Raw genomic sequence first — 27196 nt, forward strand, 5'->3', positions numbered from 1 at the left:
GCAGGGGTGAGGTGTGTTGTATATGTTGTAATATGTTCACCGATTTATGTGGGACATTGTTGTGTGTATTTACACATGCAGTCAATGTTGACCAGGCCAGAATGACAATGGTTGCTTTGTCCAACTGAATTTTAACATAGCAAGATAACAGCTGAAGACCCTTTGATGTGTTAGTCTTAGGCAAGTCTACCTAGGGGTGGGAGGTATGGGCTGTTAACCTAATTGAACATTTCAAAGGGTACATTGTTTAAAGGACCATAGAAGAAGTATTTATTGATGGTAATTAGACTTGAGGGGGTAACAATAAGATCAAAGAGTATTATGGGTTGACCTAGCAGAAACTCCCTCTTAGTGGACTAGTATTTCATAGAGGACATTCAAGCTGGCATTTAGTTTTGAGTGAGGCTTGTCTGTGTATGGCTGGGAACACACAGGCCTAGGAATATGGGTCTCTGAATTATATTTCCTCTGTCGGATTTCTTTGTCATCTGTGGACTTTGGACTTTGTTCTGTGTTGGAAGTCAATAAAGTGCATCTCTCTGCAAGAATTGGGTTGCTGCGGAAGAGTACTTACATCATCATCCTTATAATACCTAAATATTAATTATCTATACACCCAATACATATTTATACCCGATCACTACAAGGTGAGTGCAGGGGTGAGGTGGGTGCAGAGTGCAGGGGTGAGGAAAGTGCAGGAGTGCATGATCCCCCCCCCCCCCCCAGATTCCAGTACAGAGCTCCACTCCCCCTAAGTACAAGGCTCTCCTCCCACAAAGCCCCCCCCCCCCCCCCCGGATTCCAGTACACAGTTCTCCAAATGCTGCTCACAGCGTGTTATCCGATGTCCATGCTGCCTGCCAGTCCCAGAGGCAGCTTCCCCAGTGCAGAGTCCCCACCCCCTTCTTCCTCTGCTCTCAAAGATCGATGTGTATACCTGAAGGATCAGAGCGGCCGCTGGGAGAGGAACGCTGTCACTTGGAAAGACACAGGCAGCGCTTGTGTCTTTCCAAGTGGCAGTAGCAAGCAGCAAGCATGCAACCAGCACAGGGAGGTGGCCGAACTCTGGCAGGCAGCGCGGGGCTCAAGGGGCGGGCAGCGCAAGGCCCCCCCCAACAATGACAGGGCCCTGGGCGGATGACCTTTGCCCCATGTTAAAGATGGCCCTGTTTATAACATAACATTCATGAGAATGTATAGCACTTTATACTGTATGTGTGTGAAGTTTTGACCACTTATGTTATAAAGCAGGGGTCTCCAAACTGCGGGCCGGATGTGGCCCTTTGCTGTCCTTTATCCAGCCCTTGGGGCACTATTCATCCCACTGACACCAATAATGGAGAACTAATTCTCCCACTGACATCAGCGATGAGGCACTATTCCTCCCACTGACAGCAATCATGGGGCACTATTCCTCCCACTGACACCAATGATGGGGCACTATTCCTCCCACTTACACCGTTTATGGGGCACTATTTCTTCCACTGACACCAATATTGGAGCACTTTTACTTCCACTGACACCAATGTTGGGCCACTATGCCTCCTACTGTTACCACTAATGGGGCACTATTCCTTCCACTGATACCAATAATGTAGCATTATTCCTCCTACTGACACTAATGATGGGCCACTATTGCTCCCACTGAAACCATTTTTTTTTTATTCCATGAAAGTTTTTATTGTGAACAAAAGATGTTACACAGTTTTTACAATCAATAGATTGGTAGACAACATGTATCTTATTAACATGACATATGTTACTACAATATTGTGAGTCATTTATATATTCAACTTTAAGTCGTACAGACGTATAACAAAATAAGAAGGCCTCGAACTCGAGGTTTGCCACATCATCTGAGATCAGGAACCATTTTAGGTAGGAGTATCACCTTGATTAAGGTTTCAGAGGTATGGGGTTAATTGGGGGAGTGTATGAGTGTAGTCACCTAAGGGTCCGTAGGTTTGTCCCTGAGCACGTGAGAATGTATCGGGCTTGTTACGTAGGGTCCGTCTGTGAGGTAGGTTAATCTCGTCGGTTCTTGAAATGTGAAGAGTAGATGGGGAATTAAACATCAAAGTTAGGGTAGTCATGGGAGTAGGTATTTGGTTGTCTTTGTCCGTTCAGTTGGGGTGGGGATAAAAAGAGGGAGAAGGGCATAGAGATGAGGGGGAAGGGGGGGATGAGGTAAGAGATATAGATAGATGTGGAAGGTAGGGGACTGGGGTACCTCCTCCCCGGTCTCCACCGGGTCTCAAGGGTAAAGATGTTTTCGTGTGCGGATCCCTGTCTGAAGGAGGGATCTCCCCGGGATCCGCAATGAAGCAGGGGTGAGCGAAACAGCGAGTTTTGGTGGGTAAGTGTATGTCTCACTAGGGCTTTCGGCTTCTTCGATCAGTCGCTGTGGGAGGATTGGGGACAGTTTGGCTTCATAATGGAGGAGTATCTCTCTGTGGTGCAGAAGTGGGTCCAGCAGGCCCATGTTCGGGAGTATTTTGACGGCTTATCTTTTGCAATGTGGATTAATTCCTCCATTTCAGCAATTTTGTTTACACGGGAAAACCATTCAGATAGGGTTGGGCTACAGGGGGATTTCCATTTGGCTGAGATACATAATTTGGCTGCGTTGATCATATGTATTCCCAGAGACTTTCTGTACATGTGGGTTGAAGTGGAAGAGTGGTGGAGAATGAGTCTGGTAGGAGTAAAGTCCATGGGGTATGTGGTTACATGGGAGGTGATGTCATGAACCTGTTTCCAGAAAGTCTGGAGAAGAGGGCAGGACCACCAGATGTGTAAAAATGTGCCTATATCATTGGAGCACCTCCAACATTTGTTTGACGTGTCCGGATTAAATTTGTTTAGCAATTCAGGAGTACGGTACCATCGGGATAGGGTTTTGTAATTGTTTTCTTGTAACGTGACATTGAGGGAGCCCTTGTGTGCTATTGTGTAAATTTGTTCCCAGTTCTCTTCCGTTAGGTCTATTTGAAGTTCCCTTTCCCAGGCCTGGCAAGCTTTAGTATCTTTGGGGGAGATCAGGGCAAAGAGCATGGAGTGGGTATTTGCAATCAAGTGCTGTTGCGGTGTAGTTTGGGTGCATAGGTTTTCAAATGGGGTTAAGTTTCTAGAGACAGACGCGTGTCGGTGTGATGTTACCAGAAAATGGTGAATCTGGAGGTAAGTCCATAGCGGAAATGGTTCACCCCCTGTGTTTGTGGGGAGTGTATCGCGGTTTGTGAAATTACCATCTCTAAAGAAGTGTTGGGCTAGTATGTCTGAGTGTGGCCAGGTATCTTTAAGGAAGTTAGCGGACATTCCCGGGATAAAGGCTGGGTTAAGGCGGATCGGCGTAAGGGGTCCTGGATTAGAGGAGATTTGAAATTTTTTAGACACTTCCCTAAAGCTCCTGAGGGTAGCCTCTATAAGGGGGTGTTCTTTTAGGGTTTTGGGAATGTGACATTGGAGAATCCATGGGGTGCTTTTAATGGGCATGTGGGAGAATGAGCCTTCTAGTCTCACCCAGTCTTTAACTCTTTCGTGTACTGCCCAGTCTACAATTCTTCCCAAGTGGCAAGCTCTGTAATAATTCTGCAAATCTGGTAGCCCAATACCCCCTTTGCTTTTGGGTTTCGAGAGTTGGAAGTAGCTTATCCTAGGGCGTTTGTGTTTCCAAAGAAATTTTAGAAATTGTTGTTTGATCGTGTGAAAGAAGGCTACAGGGAGTTTGATGGGCATTGTTTGTAGCAGGTAGAGGATACGCGGGAGCACATTCATCTTTAGGATGGCCGCGCGGCCGAACCAAGAAAAATGGGGTTTGTCCCATCTACGTAGGTCCTCGGAGATAGTGCGGATCAGCGGGATGAAATTTTTAGTGTATAAGTCCGACAGATGTGTGGTCAATTGGATTCCCAGGTAGGTAATGGCGTTTTGTTTCCAGACAAAGGGAAAGTTATCTTGGCATTGGGAGACTAGGTCTTTCGGGAGGGAAATGTTGAGGGCATGGGATTTTGAGAAGTTGATCTTAAGGTTGGATATTTGCCGAAATAGGTCAAAATCTCTGAGGAGGTTTGGGATTGAGGTAAGTGGGTCACTTAGAAACAGCAGAATGTCATCGGCAAAAGCCGCTATTTTATACGTACGTCCTGCAATGGGGATACCCTTGATATTTTCGTTTGATCGTAGGCAGCGTAGAAGGGGTTCAAGAGTTAAAATAAAAAGGATAGGGGACAGTGGGCATCCTTGTCTCGTTCCATTCCGGATAGAGAAGGCGTCTGACAGGTGGCCGTTGACTTTTGCTGTTGGTGTAGTGTATAGGGACATAATTAGGTTGAACATTCGGTTGTGTAGACCTAGGTGGCGTAAAACCGCCCCCAGGTAGTCCCAGGCCAGCCTGTCAAACGCCTTCTCAGCATCCAGGGATAGAAAGAAGTCTCTTTGTTTTTGGGAAGTTAGCCAATGTTTTATGTTAATAGCCTTGATGGTGTTGTCCCTGGCCTCTCTGCCAGGAACAAATCCAACCTGGTCTTTCCCTATTATTGCAGGAAGGAGGGGAAGGAGTCTGTTTGCTAGGATTTTTGCGAATAATTTAATGTCTACGTTGAGTAGGGATATTGGTCTGTAACTAGTGACTGAAGTGGCGTCCTTCCCCTCCTTCGGGATGACCGTGATATGCGCTTCAAGCAGTCTGTGAAAAGGTAGCTTTGAGGAGGATAAGGAGTTGAAAGTCTTTAGGAACGGGGTCGAAAGAATGTCTATAAAGGTCTTATAATATGGTGCTGAAAAACCGTCGGGGCCTGGGCTTTTGCCCGTTTTTAGTTGTTTAATCGCTCTCTTAAGTTCCTCTTCGGATACGGGGTTGTCTAAATCGCGAGTCTCTTCTCGGGGTATGGGTTTGGGGCTGAATTTTTTGAGGAAGTTTGTGATAATGGCTTTTCTGGAAGTTTGGCCTGCAGTCATTTCGGGTTGCTGTGGTATGTTATAAAGTTCTGTGTAGTAGCGTTCGAAGTGAGATGCTATGTCTGCGGAGTTTGAGCTTGAGTTACCTAGCGGGTCCTTAATAGTGTGGATGTTGGTGCTAGCTTTCTTGGATTGTATCGCTCTGGCTAGAAGCTTCCCACACTTGTTCCCGTGTTCATAAAATAGCTTTTGGTTTAATATAAATTTGCGTCTGGTTTTACGGTTAAGAACTTCCAACAGAAGTTTCCTGGTTTGAGTGAGTTCTAGGTATGTGTCTTGTGATTGGGACTGCTTGTGGAGTATTTCTAGTCTTTTTATTTTGTTAGTGAGTTCCTGAAGGGTTATCTGTTGTGTTTTTTTCCGGTTGGCCTGGAGTGTAAGAAATTCCCCTCGGATGACGCATTTATGTGCCTCCCAGAGGGACAGGGGCGTTGTGTCCGAGTTATCGTTTTCCCTGAAGTAGTTGTTTAAGCTGGTGCGGATGTGGTTGGTGTCAATTTCTGAAGTGAGGAGAGAAGGATCAAGACGCCATATCTTTGTGACCAAGTTTCTTTCCGGGAATGAAAGGGTGAGGCTGATCGGGTGGTGGTCTGAAATGAGTAGGGGTTCAATGGTGGCAGATTTCAGGAAGGGGAGGTCTTTTTGGCAGAGGAAGAGGTAATCCAGCCTAGAGTATCTACTGTGGGGTGCGGAGAAAAAGGAGTAATCTTTCCCATTCGGGTGCAAGGTGCGCCATGTATCGTGCAAAAGGAGTTCCTGTAATTGCATCTTAACTTGTCTCAGTGCTCTATAGGGAAGGGTGGAAGACCCCGAAGAGGAGTCTAGGATGGGCTGAAGTGTCACATTGAAATCGCCTCCAAGAATTGTAGTCCCCGCTTGAAAACCTGCGAGGATGGCAGCGATAGAACGAAAGAAGCAGACCTGGGCGGTGTTGGGGCTGTATATGTTTGCCAAGGTAACCATCCGGTTATGGATGGTTCCCTTCAAGAACACATAGCGGCCCTCTGGGTCTATTAGGGAATCTATCAGTTGCCATGGAAGATTTTTAGAGAGCAAGATTGAAACTCCTTTTGTTTTGGTTAGAGGGTTTGTGGCATGGAAGGAAATGGGGTACTTGTGACTTGCTAGTTTAGGGGTATTGTCCGTTCGAAAGTGGGTTTCTTGCAAAAATATCACATCTGCTTTTAATTTGCTCATCATGTTGAGGATTTGACTACGCTTCTCTGGGATATTTAGTCCTTTGACATTTTGAGAGACTACTTTGAGCGTGTTGTGTTGCACAGTGGACTGTAGGGGGTCCATGATCGTTGGGTATAGTCTAGTTGGTGTGGTGGATATTGGGAGGGGGTGCAATTTGCAAATGTGGCCGATGTGGGTGGGTGTAGTCTGTGGGGAGTCGGAGGCTCTTCACAGGTATTTGAGCGATATAGAGGGAGATGCGACAGTGGAGACCAGGGAGGGGGGGAAGCCCAGATATATTAAGGGGAGGGGGGGAGGGAGAGAAAGGGGACGTATAGAAGGGGGGAGAGATAGAGGGGAGGAGGGGGGTGGGAAGTCAGGTGGGAAGTAGTATCGGGAAATAAGGTGTACTTACCGGAGGTAAATGTAGTCCAGCTACCTTACCCTGTTATGGGTTGAAACGTCCGGTGTGGGTCAACTAGGATAGTCACTGTCCTGTTGTGTGGAGGAGTGGAAGGAGCTCGAGGAGAGGTTCGAGAAACGTTCCGTCCGTGGGAGGTCAACTAGGGTCTATTCGACTTGTATGGAAGGAGCCTGCTTACGTAACAAGGGGAGAATATGTGGTTAAAGATCTCAGATTGGTGATGTGAAGGCAGAAACAATCAATGACAAAGATAATTGGAACATTGAACATTAACCTGTGGTTCTAGAAATAAACTAGCCACGATAAGGAACATGTGGAGGTCGTCACCTAGAAAGCAGATATCGAGGCCCAGGAAAAGTGGCGTTATCAAACCAACTATACATATAACTTAGAGATAATACTGATACAGGTAGCAGCAATCATCATAAGGCTAGAATGGGTTCAGTGCTAATTATGAGCTTGTTGTATGTATTGAGGCTATGCAAGGGCGTAGGGTAGCGTAGCCTCTAAGAGGTAAGCCCGTGATAATTTGGGGGGGAGTGTGACTATGGGGGGGAGATCAGTAAGGATCCATCGATGCTTACGTGTGCGGGTTAGTCTGGGTGTGGTCTAGACATCGGGTTAGGATAGAGCTGTACTTCCTGCAATTGTTCAATCCCAGAGCTGTCTATGGTAGATTTTAGCAAAGTTTAGCATTAAATTAGGTAGGAAGTGGTCTTTAGTGGGTATCTGACTAACTGTGCATTACTCGGCCGCTGTGGCCCTAGGATGGTTGGTTTAATACACCCTGCCCATCATTAGGGAGCTCATCCCCCATGGACGCTCCTGGCATATGTAAAGTGAATAGGAGTGTGCCAGGGAGGGAAGAGCCCTTATCCATGCGGGGTGAGCCCCCCCTTTTCTCAATAAGCAAGTCAAGACAATCAGGATAAGCATGTTCAAAAGCAGTCAAGAAAAAAGAAAAAAAAAAGGGGAAAAAAAAAAGGGGGGGGGGGGGATGAGCTCTGAGTGTATCTCGGAGCACGGTGGAATACCGAATGTTCAGTATCAAACTTATTTTGGTTTCTCAGGTTCAGTTTCTTTCTTCGTTGCGTCGTCTTCAGTCTAGAAGAGGTACCTGAAAGGAAGAGGGGGGGGGTTGGGATGGGTTAGGGAGAGGGGGGGAAGGGGAGTGGAGGGATGGCGGGGGGTACCCCATTGCCATTTTGAGCTGTGTTAGATGACACCATCTCGAAGGGTAGGGGTCCATCTCGGGCCATCATTCATGAGTTCAGTGGAGGCTAGCAGTTGAGTGAAGATGTTGGCAGCTTGTGTGGTGTTCTGTTGCTCAACCAAGCAGAGATCCACTGGTGATATGTGCGGCTTAAGTTCAGTTACTTAGTGGAGTGGATTGAGTTCTGTTGGAATCTGTGGATGACTGGTGTTTTCCCTGAGAGAATATTCTGTGGGTGAGTTGATGTGGAGGCGTGTAGCGTGGGGTCTTCGTGGGTTTCTCAGCTTGTGGGAGTGTATTGTTGTCTGACTGTACCTGGTGGATCCAGTATAGGCCAGGTTTGAGGTAGGCCTCTGTCAAGCGAATTGTAGGCGTCGAATGGATTGCTGTTCCGTCATGGTTCTATGGTCCTGGGATTTAGGATGGGGTGGCGACCTAGGGGTAACTGCAATTCTGAACATGAGTTGTAATGAGTTCAGGAGGTTAGACATGGTTGATCAAGGCTGATCTGGCCGGGCCCGCCTGTGTGCTGGGGACGCTGTTGGGCTTTGTCGGTCTCTATCCAGCTGATCCCTCTGAGGAAGTGGCCTTGGAGAGGATGATCTGCGTCTTCTGATGTGAAATTCATCTCTTACCGGGATGGCCTCCATGGAGTTGGTTCTTTGGAGCTGAGTGGAGCGAAAGTCTCTATACCAGTCTGGGAGTTCGATGAACGGTAACTGCAGAGTATTGCAGAATCCCCTGAGGTCTTCTGGGACTTTCAGATTGGCGGTGCGTCCAGCTTTTGTTGCGGACAGGCAGAAGGGAAATTTCCAACGATATTGGATTTCTTTTTGGCGCATTAGGTCGAGCAGCGGGCGTAGATCTCTTCTGTGTTGTAGGGTTATAGGGGACAGATCTTGAAAAATCTTGATCTCTGCCCCTTGATACGTTAGGCTGCGGCGCTCTCTGGCTCTTCTTAATATGTCTTCCTTCAGTCTGAAATTCACCAGGCAGCATATCACGTCTCTGGGAGGGTCTGAGTCTCTGCCTCTGGGTTTGAGAGCTCTGTGTAGACGCTCATAGTCAATGGGGGTCTCGGGGGGTCTCCCTAGTAAGTCATTGAAAATCTGGATTGTGGCCTGTATTATGTGGTTCTGTTCGACGGACTCAGGTATGCCTCTTACCCTCACATTGTGGCGGCGTCCGCGATTGTCCAGATCTTCCATATGCCTGTGTAGGTCTCTAAGCTGGCTGTTGTAACTCTGGGATGAGCGTTGTAGCTGTTGTATGGCGGCATCATGGCGGACCGTGGTTGTTTCTATGTCATCGATCCTCATGTGCATCGATTGAATCTCCCTCCTGAGATCTGTGAAAGCTGCAGCAAATGAGTCTTTGATATCTGTGGCCACCGACCTGAGATCATCCATATTAAGTGGTCGGGCGGTAGATGGGCTCTCTGCCCGCAGTGAGTGTCTCCTGGCAGGGCTGAGGCTTGAGGCGCGCGTTCCGGAGTAGGCCGGAGATGAAGCCGGGGCCTCGCGTGATCGCGGCCGGAAGATTTCCGGGATGTTGTGTCCGGAGGGCGGATCCATGCCCCTGGGGGATCGGGACCGGGACTGGGATGATTTATCCTTCGGTTTCCCCATGTTGTCGGCAGGTAAGGGCTCCGTTAGGCTGTTAGCAGGACCTCCGTGGGACAGAGCTAAGAGATCAGGCAGCCATTCTCGTTCGGCTCCAAGCCACGCCCCTCCACTGAAACCATTTTATGTAATTTTTTATTATTCCCACTGACCAACAAGCCTATGGCATTGTTTACTCCCACCGATGCCAGGGCATTTTCTACTCCTACCCTGTTTCCCCGAAAATAAGACCTAGCGTGATTGTCGGTGATGGCTGCAATAAAAGCCCTACCCCCCAAATAAGCCCTAGTTAAAGTCCTTGTAGGTCTTATTTTCAGGGTAGGGCTTATTTTCAGGGAAACAAGGTAGGGCTTATTTGGGGGGTAGGGCTTATATTGCAGCCATCACTGACAATCACACTAGGTCTTATTTTTGTGGAAACGGGGTAATGGCCACAGTCCGGCCCCTCTGAAGTTTGAAGGGAGGTAAAGTGGCCCTTTGGTTTGAAAGTTTGGAGACTCCTGTTATAAAGGGCTAGGATTAGGGAGGCATAGCTCCCATTTACCATGGTTTAATAAGATGTGTTCTCACATGAATGGAGTTGCAGCTACCCAGGGGCTTGTGTATATCAAATTTAGTACTGTTGTGCGGGGTTTCACTTCTATTTTTCCTATCTCACAAATGGTATGTTAACAAAAAAAGTCCATCCACTAGACATGTGCAGAACGGAAAAATTTGTTTAGTTTCAGATAGATTTGATTCGTTATTCGTTTAGTTTGGTTTCAGAATTTGTTTAGTTTGGTTTTCGTTAAATTTTGTTTTGTTTCTTAATTTTCTAACAATTCCAAATTTTAGGAACGATTCAAATTTGGATTGGTAGAAAAATGATCATAGTTACATTGTTACATAGTAGGCGAGGTTGAAAAAAGACGCAAGTCCATCAAGTCCAATCTATATATGTGATTTTATGTCAGTATTACATTGTATATCCCTGTATGTTGTGGTCGTTCAGGTGCTTATCTAATAATTTATTTACATTATCGATGCTCCTTGCTAAAACCACTGCCTGTGGAAGAGAATTCCACATCCTTACCACTCTTACAGTAAAGAACCCTCTACTCAGTTTAAGGTTAAACCTCTTTTCTTCTAATTTTAGTGAATGGCCGCGTGTCTTATTAAATTCCCTAGAGAAGGACGTGTCACCAGCACACCAGCATCTCCAAAATTGGGTCCAAAATTTTAATCACATAGTATCAAAAAAATAAATAGAAGCGACGTTTCGGAGCCACGCAGGTCCCCTTCATCAGGCATGTGACAAATTGTAATACAAACAGTCCACCATTTAAAGAACCATTCACCAATAAGTGCAAAGAGGAAATAACCCCAGGCCCGCCCCCTGACATCCAATGACATCATATCCCATCCATAAACCTGTGTGTTTGCTCCCTTTTTACATAAAATAGCCATCAGGCTGTCATAACCATTAAATTCCCTTTCGCTAAAAAAAGTTTTAAAAACAGCCGTTTTTTCGGGAGCAGTGATTTTAATAATGCTTAAAGTGAAACAATAAAAGTGAAATAATCCTTTAAATTTCGTACCTGGGGGGTGTCTATAGTATGCCTGTAAAGTGGCGCATGTTTCCCGTGTTTACATCAGTCCCTGCACAAAATGACATTTCTAAAGGGAAAAAAAGTCATTTAAAAGTACTTACAGCTATAATGAATTGTTGGTCCCGACAATACACATAAAAGTCATTGAAAAAAACGGTATGGGATTCCCCCACAGTCTATTACCTTGCCCTTTGGGTCTGGTATGAATATTAAGGGGAACCCCAAACCAAAATTAAAAAAAAAAAATGGCGTGGGGGTCCCCCTCAAAATCCATACCAGACTCTTAAGGTCTGGTATGGATTTTAAGGGGAACCTTGTGCCAAAATGTAAAAGAAATGGCGTGGGGATCCCCCCCAAAAATCCATACCAGACCCTTATCCAAGCACACAACCTGGCAGGCGGCAGGAAAAGAAGGGGGGGACGAGAGAGCACCCCCCCTCCCGAACCATACCAGGCCTCATGCCCTCAACATGGGGAGGGTGCTTTGGGGTAGCCAAAGCACCATGTCCCCATGTTGATGGGGACAAGGGCCTCTTTCCCACAACCCTTGCCCGATGGTTGTGGGGGGTCTGCGGGTGGGGGGCTTATCGGAATCTGAAAGCCCCCTTTAACAAGGGGACCCCCAGATCCCAGCCTCCCCCTCTGTGTGAAATGATAACGGGGTACAAATGTAACCCTACCATTTCACAAAAAAAGTGTGAAAATAGTACAAATGAAATGTACTGTGATCATGAACTATATCAAATGCTTTTGCAAAATCCAGATCAATTTGAATTATGTGTAAAGAATAGCAGAGCCCCCCTGCCCAAAGCTCCAACCCCCCCCCCCCATCTCACCCTCAACATGGGGGGGGGGGGCTTTGGGTAAAATAATGCTTAATTTTCTTTCTGCAATACATCCTGGCGGTTTTCAATTAGACTTGAAACTCACTGATATCAGTCTTTCCTTCCAAGCCCAAATAGCAGAGTAACAATCTCAAGATTTCCATCTGCAACATGGGTTTTCCAAAGATTGTTTCTTTTTAAATCCAAGTATCTTGTCACTTGAATTCACAATATTTTCTTCAGGGCTTTGCAGAGATTCTGTTAACTGGTTCATGTGATAAATATGGTCAGCTAAGTAGGCAAGTTTCTGTAGCTATTCTTAATCTTTAGAGCACTGAGCAAAATTTAGCCTACTTTCTTGAATTCTTCCTTCAATTCTTCCTTCAAGTCCTCTGCAAAGTCACCAAATTTCTAAATGTACCATGAGATCTATGTGCTTTTTCTTCATGTTTTCAAGATTCTTGAGTGAACTGGTCTTTGTCTGATAAAGTTAGCAATTTTTGAGGAACATCTTTCAGAACTTTTTTCATTTCCGCTCCAAAACTAAAAATATTTTATGAAGAAAGCAAAATGTTCTGACAATATTAGGGTTTTACTTTTTTTTATTTAAAAATGAAAAAAAAGCCTTTCATGGAGCCCGTCGGTGATGATGATAAACTTTAGTTTGTATAGCGCCTTTAAAGGCAGCTTCTCAAAGCTCTTAATGAGAGAAAGAAAAACACAAGAAATACACAGGGTAAAAACGCAGGAAAAATGGGACAGTTACATGAAAGCTTGTCTAAAGAAAAACATTTAGATTTGATTTGAATGAGTTTAGAGTAGGTGGCTCTCTAATGTTCTCTGGAAATCCGGGGTTTGGGGGCTTGGCAGGAGAAGGCTTTGTCTCCCATTGAGTGTAGGTGAGAGGGGGGGGCACACAGAAGACCAGAATTTGAGGAGCGGCGGTTACGAGGCAGGGAGTAAGTTGGTAAAAGTTCTGACAGAAAATGGGGTGCCAAGCCATGAAGAGCCTTGTAAGTGACCAAGAGACTCTTATGCCGCGTACACAGGAGCGGACTTTACAGCAGACTTTGCTCAGCTGACTTTTCGACAGACTTTACGACGGACTTTCTGAATGAACGGACTTGCCTACACACAATCCACCAAAGTCCGTCGAATTTGTACGTTATGACGTACGACCGGACTAAAACAAGGAAGTTCATAGCCAATAGCTGCCCTAGCGTGGCTTTTTGTCCGTGGAACTAGCATACAGACGAGCAGACTTTTCGACCGGACTCGATTTCAACGGATTGAAATCCGTCCAAAGTCCGTCCAACTTTTGAGAAAACAAAGTCCGCTGGAGCCCACACACGATCGAATTGTCTGACGAAATCCAGTCCGCCTCACAAAGTCTGCCGTAAAGTCAGCTCGTGTGTTACGCGGCATTAGTCTATGTGAAATCTGACAGGTAGCCAGTGCAAGGACTCCAGGATAGGGGTAATGTGATCACTTGTATCAGACCTAGTCAGGATTCTGGCTGCAGAATATTGTTCCTATTGTAGTTGATTTAGGTACACCACCAGTGGGTAGAGCATTGCAGTAGTCAAGTTGGGAGAACACAAATGTATGGATCAGCTTTTCAGCTACAGTATATGATAGCATAGGATGAAGCCGAGCAACGTTTCTCAAATGGAAAAAAGAAGTTCTGACAACATTTTGTACATGTAGATCACAGATTGAACTGGCTTTAAATATTACCCCTAGATTTTTAAATTTAGACTGAAGCTGAAGTACAGTGCTTATTCTAGACGGGCTACCATGACTGGCCTTAAATAATTGATGGGAGGTGCCAATAAGCATAACTTCAGTCTTGTCACAGCTTAATTGAAGGAAATTGTGGGCCCTGTATGTTTTTTTTTTTTTTTTTTAACACAAATACAGGAGAGACTCCGGTTTAGTGTGGATGTACTGTATATCTAAGTGTCATCAGCATATAAGTGATGATTGAGCCCATGTGATCTAAACAATTGGCTAAGTGGAAACATGTAAATGCTAAAAAGTAAGGGACCCAAGATTGAGCCCTGAGGAACATCATACTTGACTGGACCAACTTCAGACTGGAAACCACCAAGAGAAACAAAATCACAGCGATCAGTAAGATACAACTTAAAAAAACCTTTCAGAGCCAATTCTGAGACTCCAAATATGGTTTCAAGGCGAGAGAGTAAAAGACTGTGGTCTATAGTATCAAAGGCAGAACAAAGGAAGATCCATTAAGTAAGAATAGTTAGTGAGCTGGAATCGATCCATCATCAGTTCAACGGCAAGCCTTTTTGTTTTCAGATACGCAGACAAAATATAAAATAATCTTGACCTTTGCTTGCTTCAAGCAGCACTTTGCAGCAGAAACAGGTTTTTTTTTTTTTTTTTTTTTTTAGTGAATTCCACCGTCATTTAGAAATCTTACATCTGCTAGAACGTGGCATGCATAGGTGAGGTTTGTTGACTCAACCCAGATAGGTAAATTGTTGTCCCCAAAATGTGAACTTATACTGTTTGAGAGTGGTACCTTTTTACTTTCTTTTACAGTATCTGGTTCTAGAATTTTGCTCACTATAATTTTACATGCTAGTATTATATTCTTACAAACTGGATGCCTTTTTTCTTTTCTGGACAATAAGTTCTGCCATTAAAACGTTTGCTTACTGTGCCTTTTTGCTGACTCTTTTTTTGTAAAAAAAAAAAAAAAAAAAAAAGTTGTACTTTTGTTTTTGTTGGAACCATTGCAGTATTTGTAAGCTGTTTGCAGCAGACGATGTACAATGAAATGGGATACTTGGGATCACCTGTCCATCTAAAACCATGTGTAGCCGCCCTGAGGTGTCTAGTACATTTTTTGTTGCCCTGGGTAGTAGATTTGCAGGCCAGTTTGTTGTTTTTGTGTCACTTGGTGTCTCCCCCAGGTTGTTGCTGTCCCTGTAACAGCTTGGTGTCATTGTCACTCAGGGCAGTAGTTATGGGGGAGATGACAATCTTGGGTTGTTGAGCATTTATGTCCCCTCTGGCAACTACTAGGAGGTTCATGGCCATTGGTGATTGATGGGGGAGGATATAAATGGTTGGGGAGAGGCCTGGTGAGCTCTTTGCCAGGGCTCTGAGCTAGGGAGGTGTGTGCAATGGTTTGAGTTAAGAAGGCCACAGTCTGTTTGGGACCTGTCTCACAATTTATCAACCTACCCTGCCTGGTCGAGGAGGGTTCAGCACCCAAGGTGGGAGAGCCAGTCGATGGAAGCCCTGCTTGAGGGGGATTGGTGTCTACCCTCAAAGGATCCTGGCACTCTCTTGGATAGAAGAGAAATCTGGTGAAGTCTGGAGTCCTAATGCTGGAGGGGACCTATACCCTAGCTCTCCCTCCCTGTGAAAAAATTTAGTAAAAAGACTTGACAAAGTTCAAAAAGTGACTGGAGCACATCATCAATGTCATGATTTTTTTTTTTCACTGTGGCTATGGATTCACCCTAGGGTAATGCCAACCCTCTTTCTGCATTGGGGCATGTTTTCCTACAAATGGAAATTAGCTTTTATTGCAAAGAAGTATTAATTTTTGGTGTCCAAGATCATGCTATTGCATGGAATGTTGTAATTGTTATCAGAATTTTCTGCAGACAGAGGCCTAGAATGTTCTTCTATCCCCTGTTTCACAAAATACCACTTTGGATCATGAGCCGCGTTTGTAGCCAATGCCATTAATGATGGCAATAAAATATAATACCAAATAGTATACCACTGTAAATATTTGACAACATCACAAATAACACTAACTTTGCATTGGTGCTCAGTGCAAAACTCCCTCTGCGTCTGAATAAGTGTTCAGTGCAAAATGCAAAACCCACCCTGCATTGATGCACAGTGCAACCCACACCGCAGATTTACAACTCATGGCACAGGAAATACACTGCTATTTTTCAGGAGAAATTCCATATAAATAGGTACATTTTTCAGGGTACGGCCAAGGCATAATTAAGGTCCCTTCCACATGGGGCGGACTACTCCAGGAGTCCGCCTGCTCAGCGGGGAATCTGTCCACTGATCTCTGAGCAGGTGGATTTGCTGGTCTTTGCTCAGTATATGCAGAATGGACACAGTCACAGCCCGCTCTCCTCTATGGGCGGACTGATGTAAGCAGTCCATTTACACCCAACTGCCATCTGATCTGATCCGCTAGACAGATGGGGAACAAATTCTTTTTAGCAGATCGGATGGAATGTCGGCAGGTATAAATAGACACATGTCTGTTTACACCCACCGCTCCTTAGACAATTGTTAGAATTTAATATTCGTCAATTAACAAATGAATGGATGAGATCTTATCAGAATAATTGCGTTGAATACGGCTCAATACCTAAAACTAACTCCAATACCTAAAACCGATACCTTTTACGTGCAGCCCGTAGAAAATGAATGGACTCAAATGACACTGCAAAGAATTACATTTGATTTGAACAGGAATGTGATGCGATTCCTGTCCAAATTACATGCGGTTTCCAGTACCACTCCTGTATGAACCCCGGCTTGTCATAGTGACTTCAGCCTCATGTGTTTCGATCAGGAATCACACCACACTCCTGCTCAAATCACATGCAATTCTTTGCAGTGCGATTTGAACTCATTCATTTTGTATGGGCTCAAATCGCACGGCACTGCACAAAAAAAATAGGTATTGGTAATTGGTATCAGCGAGTACTTCAGGAAAAGTATCGGTACTCATACTTGCTCTTAAAAAAATGGTATCGGTGAATCCATAATTTCAACACATTCATTATTACACAAGGCCTACTTTTTGTCTTAGACCCCATACACACTATTAGATTTTCTGTGGATTTTTGTCTTCATATTTACCAAAACCATATAATAGGAGGTCAAACCTTAAAGTTTCAATTTGTATGCAATCAGGCAGGCCCTTGCACTACATGGTTTTGGTAAATCTGAAGACAAAAATCTGCAGAAAATCTAAGGCTTCTTTCACACTGAGGCGCTTTACAGGCGCTACAGCGCTAAAAATGGTGCCTGTAAAATGCCTCTCCCCTCTCACTCCAGTATGAAAGCCCGAGTGTGTTCACATTTGGAGCGGTGAGCTGGCAGGACGCCAAAAAAAAGTGTATACACTGCTCCTAAAGTGCCCCTGCCCATTGAAATCAATGGGCAGGACCGCCGAACCATCAACATAGCGGCGCTTCGCCGGTGGTTTTGACCCTTTTTCTGCCGCTAGCGGGGGTTAAAAGCATAGCTAGCGGCCAAAAACCTCCGCAGAAACGACGGTAAAGCGCCGCTAAAAATAGCGGTGCTTTATCGCTAACTCCCCCAACGCCCCAGTGTGAAAGTAGCCTTATAGTGTATATGGGGCCTTAGGCTCATTTCACACTGCTGCAATGGCAAAGTTGTACGACTTTGCCTGCGACTTCCTTCCGACTTGAATGCTATTTAGAAGCATGTACAGTACAAGGGCTGAAATTGCACCCAGGTAAGACTAAAGTAGTGCAGGAACCTTTTCTAAAGTCAGAGCGACTTATGTAGCATCAGGTAAGACGGCTCTTGTAGGGAAACGCACTGCATTTGACATGTCATGCGACTTGGGGGGTCTCACAAGCCGGATCCCATTTTGCAGCAGTGTGAACTGAGTCTTAGGCTGGAATCAAACTTGCGCACCTCAATGCTCGTCAATGTGTTCCTTCTTTTTTTTTTTTTCCTCCCCCTCTTTTACATTCACTGGCTGTCTACCCAACACAAAAAAAAAAAAATTAATATTCTACAGCTTGTTTTATTAACTTGTAAAATATCTTTATCTTTTCCAATTTACGGTACCTTTTTATTGCTTTTGTGGGTGGAGGGGGGGGGGGGAGCAGATTTTTTTCTTCTCTGATGTGTTGTTATGTGTCTGTACAAAATTTTGTTATTTTAATCTTTAAACTGGACTGCTTTTTGGCTGTGACTTGATGCAGCTTTAGAGATACAACTTCTTCTTATATGTCCATGTATCTGGTGAAGGGTCTGCTTTTACAGTGGCCTCCACGTTAGTCACTCATAGAACCTTTTTTTTTTCTTTTTTTTTTTTTAGAAACTTTGATAGTGATGCCAGGAAAAATTGAGCAATTATTTTATTTGTGTAAAATATAATAAAACGCATCTCTGATCTGTGTTCATATAATCTGTTGGATTCTACAGATGTCTGGCTGCTTTTAAAGAACATCTTGTTAATATGCTGTGTTGTTGTATATTTCATATATTTCCATGGTTTTTCTTTTTTTAAGTTCATAATTTTACGAGGGTGTCAATAATTATCCACAATCTATTTCTATAATTTCTTGGATCAACAGTAGAGAACGTACAGTTATCATTTTTCAACATGGTTGCCTTGTTTTTCTATGCACTTGTTCCAGTGTTCCACAGGCTTGTACTGCATGGGCGCTCAACCTGTGGCCTTCCAGCTGTTGCAGAACTAAAAGTACCATGAGGCATTGCAAGGCTGACAGTTACAAGCATCACTCTTAAAGGCTGAGGCATGATGGGACTTGTAGTTGGGGGGGCCACAGGTTGAGCACCCATGTTGTACTGTATATTCCCTTAGAATGAAATTGTTTTAGTTTTTCCCTCAGCCGCGTATATACGGCTTCTTACACATGCTGGTCTGTGGCAAATCGACGACCTCTTAAAGAGGAGCCCCAGGCTCCTTCAGAAAACAATAAGTCGGCAGCTACAAATACGGTAGCTGCTGACTTTTTTAATGTTAGGGCAAATAATGTCAATGAATTCAGCGGTGTCCTCAAACGAGCCAATTTTTCAATCAGCTCTCAGGTGCTGCTGCTGCCATACTTTTTCAAGGCACTGTAAAAGCACGAAGAAAGTGACCTCACAGGACAAACACTGTTGGAAAAATGTGTGTCAACTGCATGTAAATGCAGTGAAAATGTATGTGCAACAACATGGACTTTATAGGCACAAGGACACAAGGTTTAATAAAAACCTATTTTATTTATTTACAAAAAATTGTTAAAATGTGAACATCTGATAAAACAATTATTGCCTTAGAAATGTATATATAACCACCATACCCACCAAAACCCATTCTTGGTAGACATATAGCGTCCTCCCGCACCGTCTAACCGCCTTAACAGGAAGCACAAAATGGGGTGGCAGCCATCCTGGAGTGCGGCCAGCACACTTAAAGTACGTGTTGTCTCAGCCAGGGCACCCAATGCCGACATAGATCGGCAATGACGTCACCTTAGCCGGCCGCCAATGACTGCATATGTGCCGTACGATCGTATACGTGTGTCTCCATATTTCCGTTTTGCTCCGGTTTGCTTTGGTATGGGGTATGGGTGGCCTGGCGACAGTCTGAGGATTGACCTTGCATGTCATGTTTTACATAAGTATGATGATATTTAATGTTATCTGTTGCTTATTTTGATCTATTTGTTTATGTAGAACATTTGCCTAAAGCTCCTAAGGAAGCGCTGACGCACGTAACATGTAGAGCATTATTATATGTCATCTACCTACACCAAGCCCGAATTTGATACTGGCTATCATTCCAATTGAACGCTATACATCTACCAGGAATGGGTTTTGGTGGTTATGGTGGTGGTATACTGTATATACAGATGTGCTCGTAAGTTTACATACCCTGTCAAAATTTATGATTTCTTGGCCATTTGTCCGAGAATATGATTGAAAACACAAAAACATTTCTTTCACTCATGGTTAGTGTTTGGCTGAGGCCATTTATTATCAATAAACTGTGTTTACTCTTTTTAAATCATAATCGCAACAGAAACTACCCAAATGACCCTGATCAAAAGCTTACATACCCTGGTGATTTTGGCCTGATAACATGCACACAAGCTGACACAAAGGGGTTTGAATGGCTATTAAAGGTAACCATCCTCACCTGTGATCTGTTTGCTTGTAATTAGTGTGTATGTATAAAAGGTCAGTGAGTTTCTGGACTCCTGACAGACCCTTACATCTTTCATCCAGTGCTGCACTGACGTTTCTGGATTCTGAGCCTTGGGGAAAGCAAAAGAATTGTCAAAGGATCTGTGGGAAAAGGTAGTTGAACTGTATAAAATGGGAAAGGGATATAAAAAGGTATCAAAGCAATTGAGAATGCCAATCAGCAGTGTTCAAACTCTAATCAGGAAGTGGATAAGGGGTTCTGTTGAAACCAAACCACGGTCAGGTAGACCAACTAAAATTTCAGCCACAACTGCCAGGAAAATTGTTCGGGATGCAAAGAAAAACCCACAAATAACTTCAGGTGAAATACAGGACTCCCTGAAAACATGTATTGTGGCTGTTTCAAGATGCACAATAAGGAGACACTTGAAGAAAGATGGGCTGCATGGTCGAGTCGCCAGAAGAAAGCCATTACTACGCGAATGCCACAAAGTATCCCGCCTTACAACACGCCAAACAGCACAGAGACAAGCCTCAAACCTTCTGGCACAAAGTCATTTGGAGTGATGAGACCAAATTTTAGGTTTTTGGCCACAACCATAAATGCTACATTTGGAGAGGAGTCAACAAGGCCTATGATGAAAGGTAAGGAGGTGGATCGCTGATGGTTTGGGGATATGTGAGCTACAAAGGCACAGGAAATTTGGTCAAAATTGTTGGCAAGATGAATGCAGTATGTTATCAAAAAAATACTGGAGGAACATTTACATTCATCAGCCAGGATGCTGCGCATGGGACGTACTTGGACATTCCAACATGACAATGATCCAAAACACAAGGCCAAGTCGACCTGTCCTTGGCTACTGCAGAATAAAGTGAAGGTTCTGGAGTGGCCATCTCAGTCTCCTGACCTCAATATCATTGAGCCACTCTGGGGAGATCTGAAATATGCAGTTCATGCAAGACAGCCCAAGAATTTACAGGAACTGGAGGCTTTTGCCAAGATGAATGAGCAGCTTTATCATCTGAGAAGATAAAGAGCCTCATCCACAAATAGAACAAAAAACTTAAACTTGTCATTGATGTTAACTACTTCCCACCCGGCCAATGTACATAAACGGCCGGGTGGGCGCTCTCTCCTTCTGAGTGGATGTTCAGGAACGTCCCTCAGAAGGAGCGGGATCGCGTGCGCGCGTGCCCGCGCAGCGGCGCGATCCCGATGCGCTCGTGTCACCCGAACACGGCGCATCTCGGATCGGCAGAAGAGCTCTGTGATTGGCCCTCCTGATCACATGACGGCCGACCGTGTCCAGTCACAGCCGTCATGTGATGTAAACACAGCCGGTTGCTAGGCGATCAGCTCTCCTCTCCTCACACGGAAGTTGTCGCTGAGGAGAGGAGAGGGGATCGCTGCAGCCGGCTGATGATCAGTGAGTATGAGCTGTTTTTTACAGCTTTTTACTCACTGATCACCAACCTAGTGTCAACACACATGTCCCCACACAATGTCCCCAAAACACATGTCCTCAAATAATAAAAAAAAGCTGTCCCCCACATATGTCCCACTAAAATCACATGTCCCAATGGTAATCTGCACACATATGTACGTGATCCCCTGCGCACATCTGTACATGATCATTTGCGTACATATGTCCGTGATCACACAAACCAACTATTATACACTTAACAGGATTTTTTTATCAAAAACATGTAGCAGAATATATTTTGGCTTAAATTCATGACAAAATTCGATTTTATTGGATTTCTTTTAAAACAGAAAGAAGAAAATATTGTTTTTTTTCCAAATTTCCGCTCTTTTTGCACTTATATCGCAAAAAAAAAAAAAAAAAATGGAGTCGTGAAAAAATACCACCAAAAGAAAGCTGTATTTGTGCGAACAAAATGATACAAATTTCATTTGGGTACAGGGTAGCATGACTGAGTAATTTTCATTAAAAGTGCGAGAGCGCTGAAAGCTGTAAATTGGTCTAGGAAGGAAGGGGGCCAAAGTGCCCAGTATTGAGGTGGTTAAAGAGGGCAATACACGGTATTAAGAACTGGGGTATGTAAACTTTTGATCAGGGTCATTTGGGTAGTTTCTGTTGTCATTATGATTTAAAAAGAGTAAACACAGTTGATTGATAATAAATGGCTTCAGCCAAACACTAACCATGAGTGAAAGAAAAGTTTTTGTGTTGTTATTCATATTCTCTGAAAAATGGCCAAGAAATCATAAATTCTGCCAGGGTATGTAAACTTATGAGCACAACTGTATACATTTCTTAGGCAATAGTTGTTTTTTCATATGTCCAAATTTTTAACCATTTTTTTGTGATTAAATAAAATAGTTTTTTTTATTTAAACTTTGTGTACTCGTGCCTATAAAGTCCATGTTGTTGCTCATACATATTCTCCCAATGTTGGTTAGGACGTGGCACATTTTTATATTTTCTCTTGTATCTACAGTTCCATCCTGATATGATATAATCGATCTAATCACGATTACATGTAAATGCGCATAAAAACAAACACCATACTCGTGCAAATGCGCATGAAAAAATGCGCAGTACACGTGCAGTTTCTGGTGTGAATGGGCCCCAAGAGCTAAGAATAGCCAGCCAGTAGGGGGAAAAGAACGTGGGAGCAGGGCAGATGATGCCACACATATCCTGTGCATTTGATGATTTTTTTTTTGGGGTGTTTGTAGCATGTCCAGTGACTAGTTAAAGTGGTTGTAAACCCCGTCTACATATTTATTAAAAGACCTGCAATGCAATATGCTCTGACTCATAAAAATCCAAATCGCAATGTTTGTACCTTTTTATTTTATGTCTGTCGCAACCCTGTGAAAGTCTCCAGTCCGTGGGTGTGTCCGGGGGAGTTGTGACAAAACTGACTCTCCTCCCACCTGTACACACAGTAGGTAGCGTGGCTTAGCATCGGTCACAGGTGAGGGGGCGTGGCGACACAATTTTTTTTTCTGGTGTCTGTTTTTTTTTTCCATTAACACAGTGATTTGAGCTGACAGGTTGCTCTTTTCACAGGAAGACTATGGACAAGGGAGTTGTCCTTGCATGCTGTACTACCTAAACTGGTCATTTTGCAATGATTTTTTTGGGTTTACAACCATTTTAAGGCCTCATGCACACTGGACGTTTTTGGACGTTTTTACAACAGCTGTTTTTGGCAGTAGACGTTTTTTTTTTCTACAGTCATTAAACTCTCCATCATGTTATCCTATGTGTCCATGCACACATAGGCTGTTATCGGCAGTTTTGAGCAGTAACGTTTTTGAGCAGTAAAAAAAAAAACCCCCAAAACTAGTGGGTTCTGAGAGACGTTTTTCAGCTGTAAAAACATTCTAACGCTGATAACGCTCAAAAAACTTTGCTCAGAGTAGTTTTTTTTTAACTTTTTGATCCATTGAAAAAAAAAAAACGCTAAAAAAACGCTAATAAACGCTAAAAAATGCTATTGCAAAAACGTTGAAAAAAGTTGAAAAACTCACTGCAAAGCTACTGACGTTCATCTTTGGGAACATGTTACACGTTCCACCCCTTTTTTGTTTTTTTAGGGTGAAATATGTAACATGTTCCCACTCCCACAGCATCTCCCCGATTGCCCCCTCCCCCGTGACAGCACCCGCTGTCACCATTTGATCGCCCTAATATCTACGTCATTCATTCAGAGATCTGTGAATGAATGAACTACAAGTACCAGCAGCCTTTGCAGCTGATGACTTTTAGTTCTCAATGAACTACCAGAGCGCTCTAGGTAGTTTAATTGATTCTTCCTGTCATTGTGTAACTGCCTGCTCATACAAGGTATGGGCAGATTGCTTACACTGACAGTCTGCAGGAGCCCTGCATCATGGGTGCAATGCATTCCAGGCTCCTACAAAAAAAAAAAAATAGTAAATGCACATTTTAACTGCAAAAAAAAGGTTAACTTATCCTTAAATGACTGGCATGGTACCACTGGATTGGGGTAAAGCAGGTGTGGTGCCTATGTTTAACCACTTCAGCTCCCGAAGGATATACCCCCTTAATGACCAGGCCATTTTTTGCAATACGGCACTGCATCGTTTTAACTGACAGTGCGACGCACTGGAACAAAATTGATGTCCTTTTTCTCCCACATATAGAGCTTTCTTTTGGTGGTATTTGATCACCTCTGCGGTTTTTATTTTTTGTGCTATAAGCAAAACTGCCAATTTTGAAAAAAAAAAAAACAATATTGTTTACTTTCTGCTATAATACATATCCCCAAAAATATAAAAAAAACTAATTTATTCATCAGTTTAGGCCAATATGTATTCTGCTACATGTTTTTGTTTAAAAAAAAAAAAAAAATCGCAATAAGCGTATATTGATTGTTTTGCGCAAAAGTTATAGCATCTACAAAATAGGGGAAAGATTTTAGGGACTTTTTTAATTTTTTTTTTTTTTTTTAATTGTTTATACTAATAATGGCAACAATCTGCGATTTTTAACGAGACTGCAACATTGCGGCGGACAAATCTGACCCCAAGTGACACTTTTTGGTGACCAGTGACGCCAATACAGTGATCAGTGCTATAAAAATGCACTGATCACTGTATAAATGGCACTGGCAGGGAAGGGGTTAACACTAGTGGTGATCAAAAGGTTAAAATTCCCTAGGGAGGGGCTTTCTAACTGTCAGGGGGATGGGCTGACTAGGAGTAAAGAGAGATTGGTGTTCCTGATTAAGGATAAGCTCAGGCGTGTGCGCAAGTCCATGTGGCCGCGCCCGCCACTCCGCAGCGCTAATCACAGGTGCAGCTGTGGATCAGGAAATGTCTCGCTGCCTGTGATTAGCGCTGCGGAGTGTCAGCTTGCTGGCGGGCGTGGGCACGTGGACTTGCAAACACGCCTGAGCTCATCTGTATTCCTGATCACTAGGAACAGCTGATCTCTCTCTCCTCCCCTGTCAGAACAGGGTTCCACCTGGTTTACATGGGCAGATCCCCGTTCTGCCTCTCTTCACCACGATGCTGCTGTATCTAATGCATGGACCGACGTACAGGTAAGTCGGTTCACGCAGCCGGCCGCCCTGCCGCAGTATATGTGCGGTGGGCAGTCCGGAAGTGGTTAATGAGGAATCCAAGTCTTTACCAAGTAACTACATACCTCTAATGCCGCGTACACCCGAGCGGAATTTCCGATAGAGTCCGATGGGAGCTTTTCATCGTATATTCCGATCGTGTGTATGCCCCATCGGACTTTTTCTGTTGAAAATTCAGACGGACTTAGATAGAGAACAAAATATATTTTTCCGACGGAACTAATTACTATCGGAAAACACGCTCGTCTGTATGCTGTTCCGGCGCACCAAAAACGACGCATGCTCTGAAGCAAGTAGCTATTGGCTACTGGCTATTGAACTTCCGTTTTCTAGTCCCGTCGTACGTGTTGTACGTCACCGCGTTCTGGACGGTCGGACTTTGGTGTGACCGTGTGTATGCAAGACAGCTTGAGCGGAATTCCGTCGGAACTCCGTCAGAGTTTATTCCGACGGCAAAACCGGTCGTGTGTACAGGGCATTAGTTTACCTTCTGTAGTTGGGAAGACACTTGAGAGTTTGAAGGACTGCATAAGAGTTTTTGCTAGAACACAATATTCAAAGCGATTATCGGCATGAATTTACAAAAGACTGAAGTTGTCAAACAAATGTATTTATTTTTTTTCCTTTTTATGATGAAGTAAGCAAAAACTTAGAAAAAGATATGTCTGTGAATATAATATACTTAGATTTTGCAAAACTGTTTGACACAGTTCCCCATACAAGCTAAGCATTTTAAAATTAAGTTTGTAAATTCATTAAAAAACATATTCAAAGAGTAGAGCTTAAAGTGATTGTAAACGATCACCTTGTAAAAACAACCCATTCAGTTTAAAATAGAAATGAAAAACAAAACATTTTGTGTATAGATAGTAAAAAAATAAAATTATACATTTTTTCCTTTTTTTATAAGCGATCCCATTCCCTCTGTTCCTACTGTTCTCAGCTGCATAAGAGCTGGGGGCAGGAGAGACAGCAGCACACTAAGCTGCATTCACACCTGAGCGTTTCAGAGTTGCCACGTTTTTACCTAATTTTTTGCCGCAATTTGGTTCAGGTCACCAAAGTAAAAGGCAGAAAAATGCCTGTAATCTGACCCAAAGAAGCTCATGTTCTTTTTTTTTTTTTTTTTCTTTTTTTTTTTTTGGAGCTCAGGGGGGTTATTTAGGCATTTTGCTTTAGGTGAAAAAAACGCCCAGGAACAGGTGCCATTGAAATTATTGGGATTTTACTTGTTGGGCGGTTTTCAGGCATTTTTCTGGCGTTTTACGAGCGCTTTATAAGCTGAAAACGCTCAGGTGTGAATGCAGCCCAAGCTTCCCAGTGACTGGGTGTGCAGGGGAGGGGGGGGACTTTTTGACATGCGGACACTGTAAAAGCTTATTATATTGCATCTTTATTAGCATTCCATCGTCAACATAGCCAGACATATATGGCAACAAATGTAATTGAAACCCATTACCCTTTACCCATCACACATAGTGGATATTTGAAAGAATTTCACATTAAAAAACAACTTAAACAGTAATGAATGCTATTTACAAAGTTTTGTATTTCTCTATTCCCCTTTACAATATAACATTTTGGCAAGAAAGTTGAATTACAGTTTAATCATCTAACCCAAAACATTTAATTTTCCAACTTAAATCCTTATCAAAGTAAATAACACTCATGGGATAGAGCAGGTTCAGGCAAAAATAAAATTTACTTCATTCGGCCTCCCTGATTGCTTTAGAAAAAATATAATCTTTTCCTTCAAAGCGGATAACTCCATCTTTTAAGTAAAACTTCCACTTATTCTTACTTCTGTTTATCTGGAATAATAAAACATATTTTAATAAGATATTTGTTGCTGGGCAATGGTTCTTAAAGTGATTGTAAACCTTGTAAAACAACCCATTCAGTTAAAAATAGAAATGAAAGTCAAAACATTTTTGTATAGATATCATAAAAACATTAACATTAACAAAAACATTCCCCCCCTTTTTTTTTTATAAGTGATCACATTCCTTCTGTTCTCAGCTGCATAAGAGCTGGGGGAGGAGAAGCAACAGCACACTGATGTTCCCAGTGACAGGCTGTGCAGGAGGGGTGTGTCAGGACAAGTCTAATCATTGGAGGAGAGCAGGCTAAGTTCCCAGCATAGTTAGAAAACTGGCCACAATATGTTCTCCTGCTTAGTGTGGTCAGCTTTCAATATGAAAGCAGATGGACTTGCAGGAACACCAAGAATTTCACACAAAGGAAGCAATACAAAGAGGACAGGATACTTTTTCATACAAGTACATGGTACAGCAGACACACAAAAATTAAGTGCCATAATTTCCCTAACATCCCTAGTCCCTAACTTCAGGCTTGTGGCTGCCCCA

The 27196-nt window shown here is 43.5% G+C and overlaps 1 protein-coding gene across 1 annotated transcript in view; it reads left to right on the top strand.

Moving 5' to 3' along the window:
• Nucleotides 1-27196, top strand: part of GTF2A1L (general transcription factor IIA subunit 1 like) — an 82307-nt gene that overhangs the window by 35076 nt on the left and 20035 nt on the right. The window contains exon 5 of the mRNA XM_073628981.1: nucleotides 22683-22694. Coding sequence (XP_073485082.1) covers nucleotides 22683-22694 — 12 coding nt within the window. The remainder of the gene's footprint in view (nucleotides 1-22682; nucleotides 22695-27196) is intronic.

The sequence above is a fragment of the Aquarana catesbeiana genome, linkage group LG04 (genome assembly GCF_042186555.1).
Source record: "Aquarana catesbeiana isolate 2022-GZ linkage group LG04, ASM4218655v1, whole genome shotgun sequence".
NCBI lineage: Eukaryota > Metazoa > Chordata > Amphibia > Anura > Ranidae > Aquarana > Aquarana catesbeiana.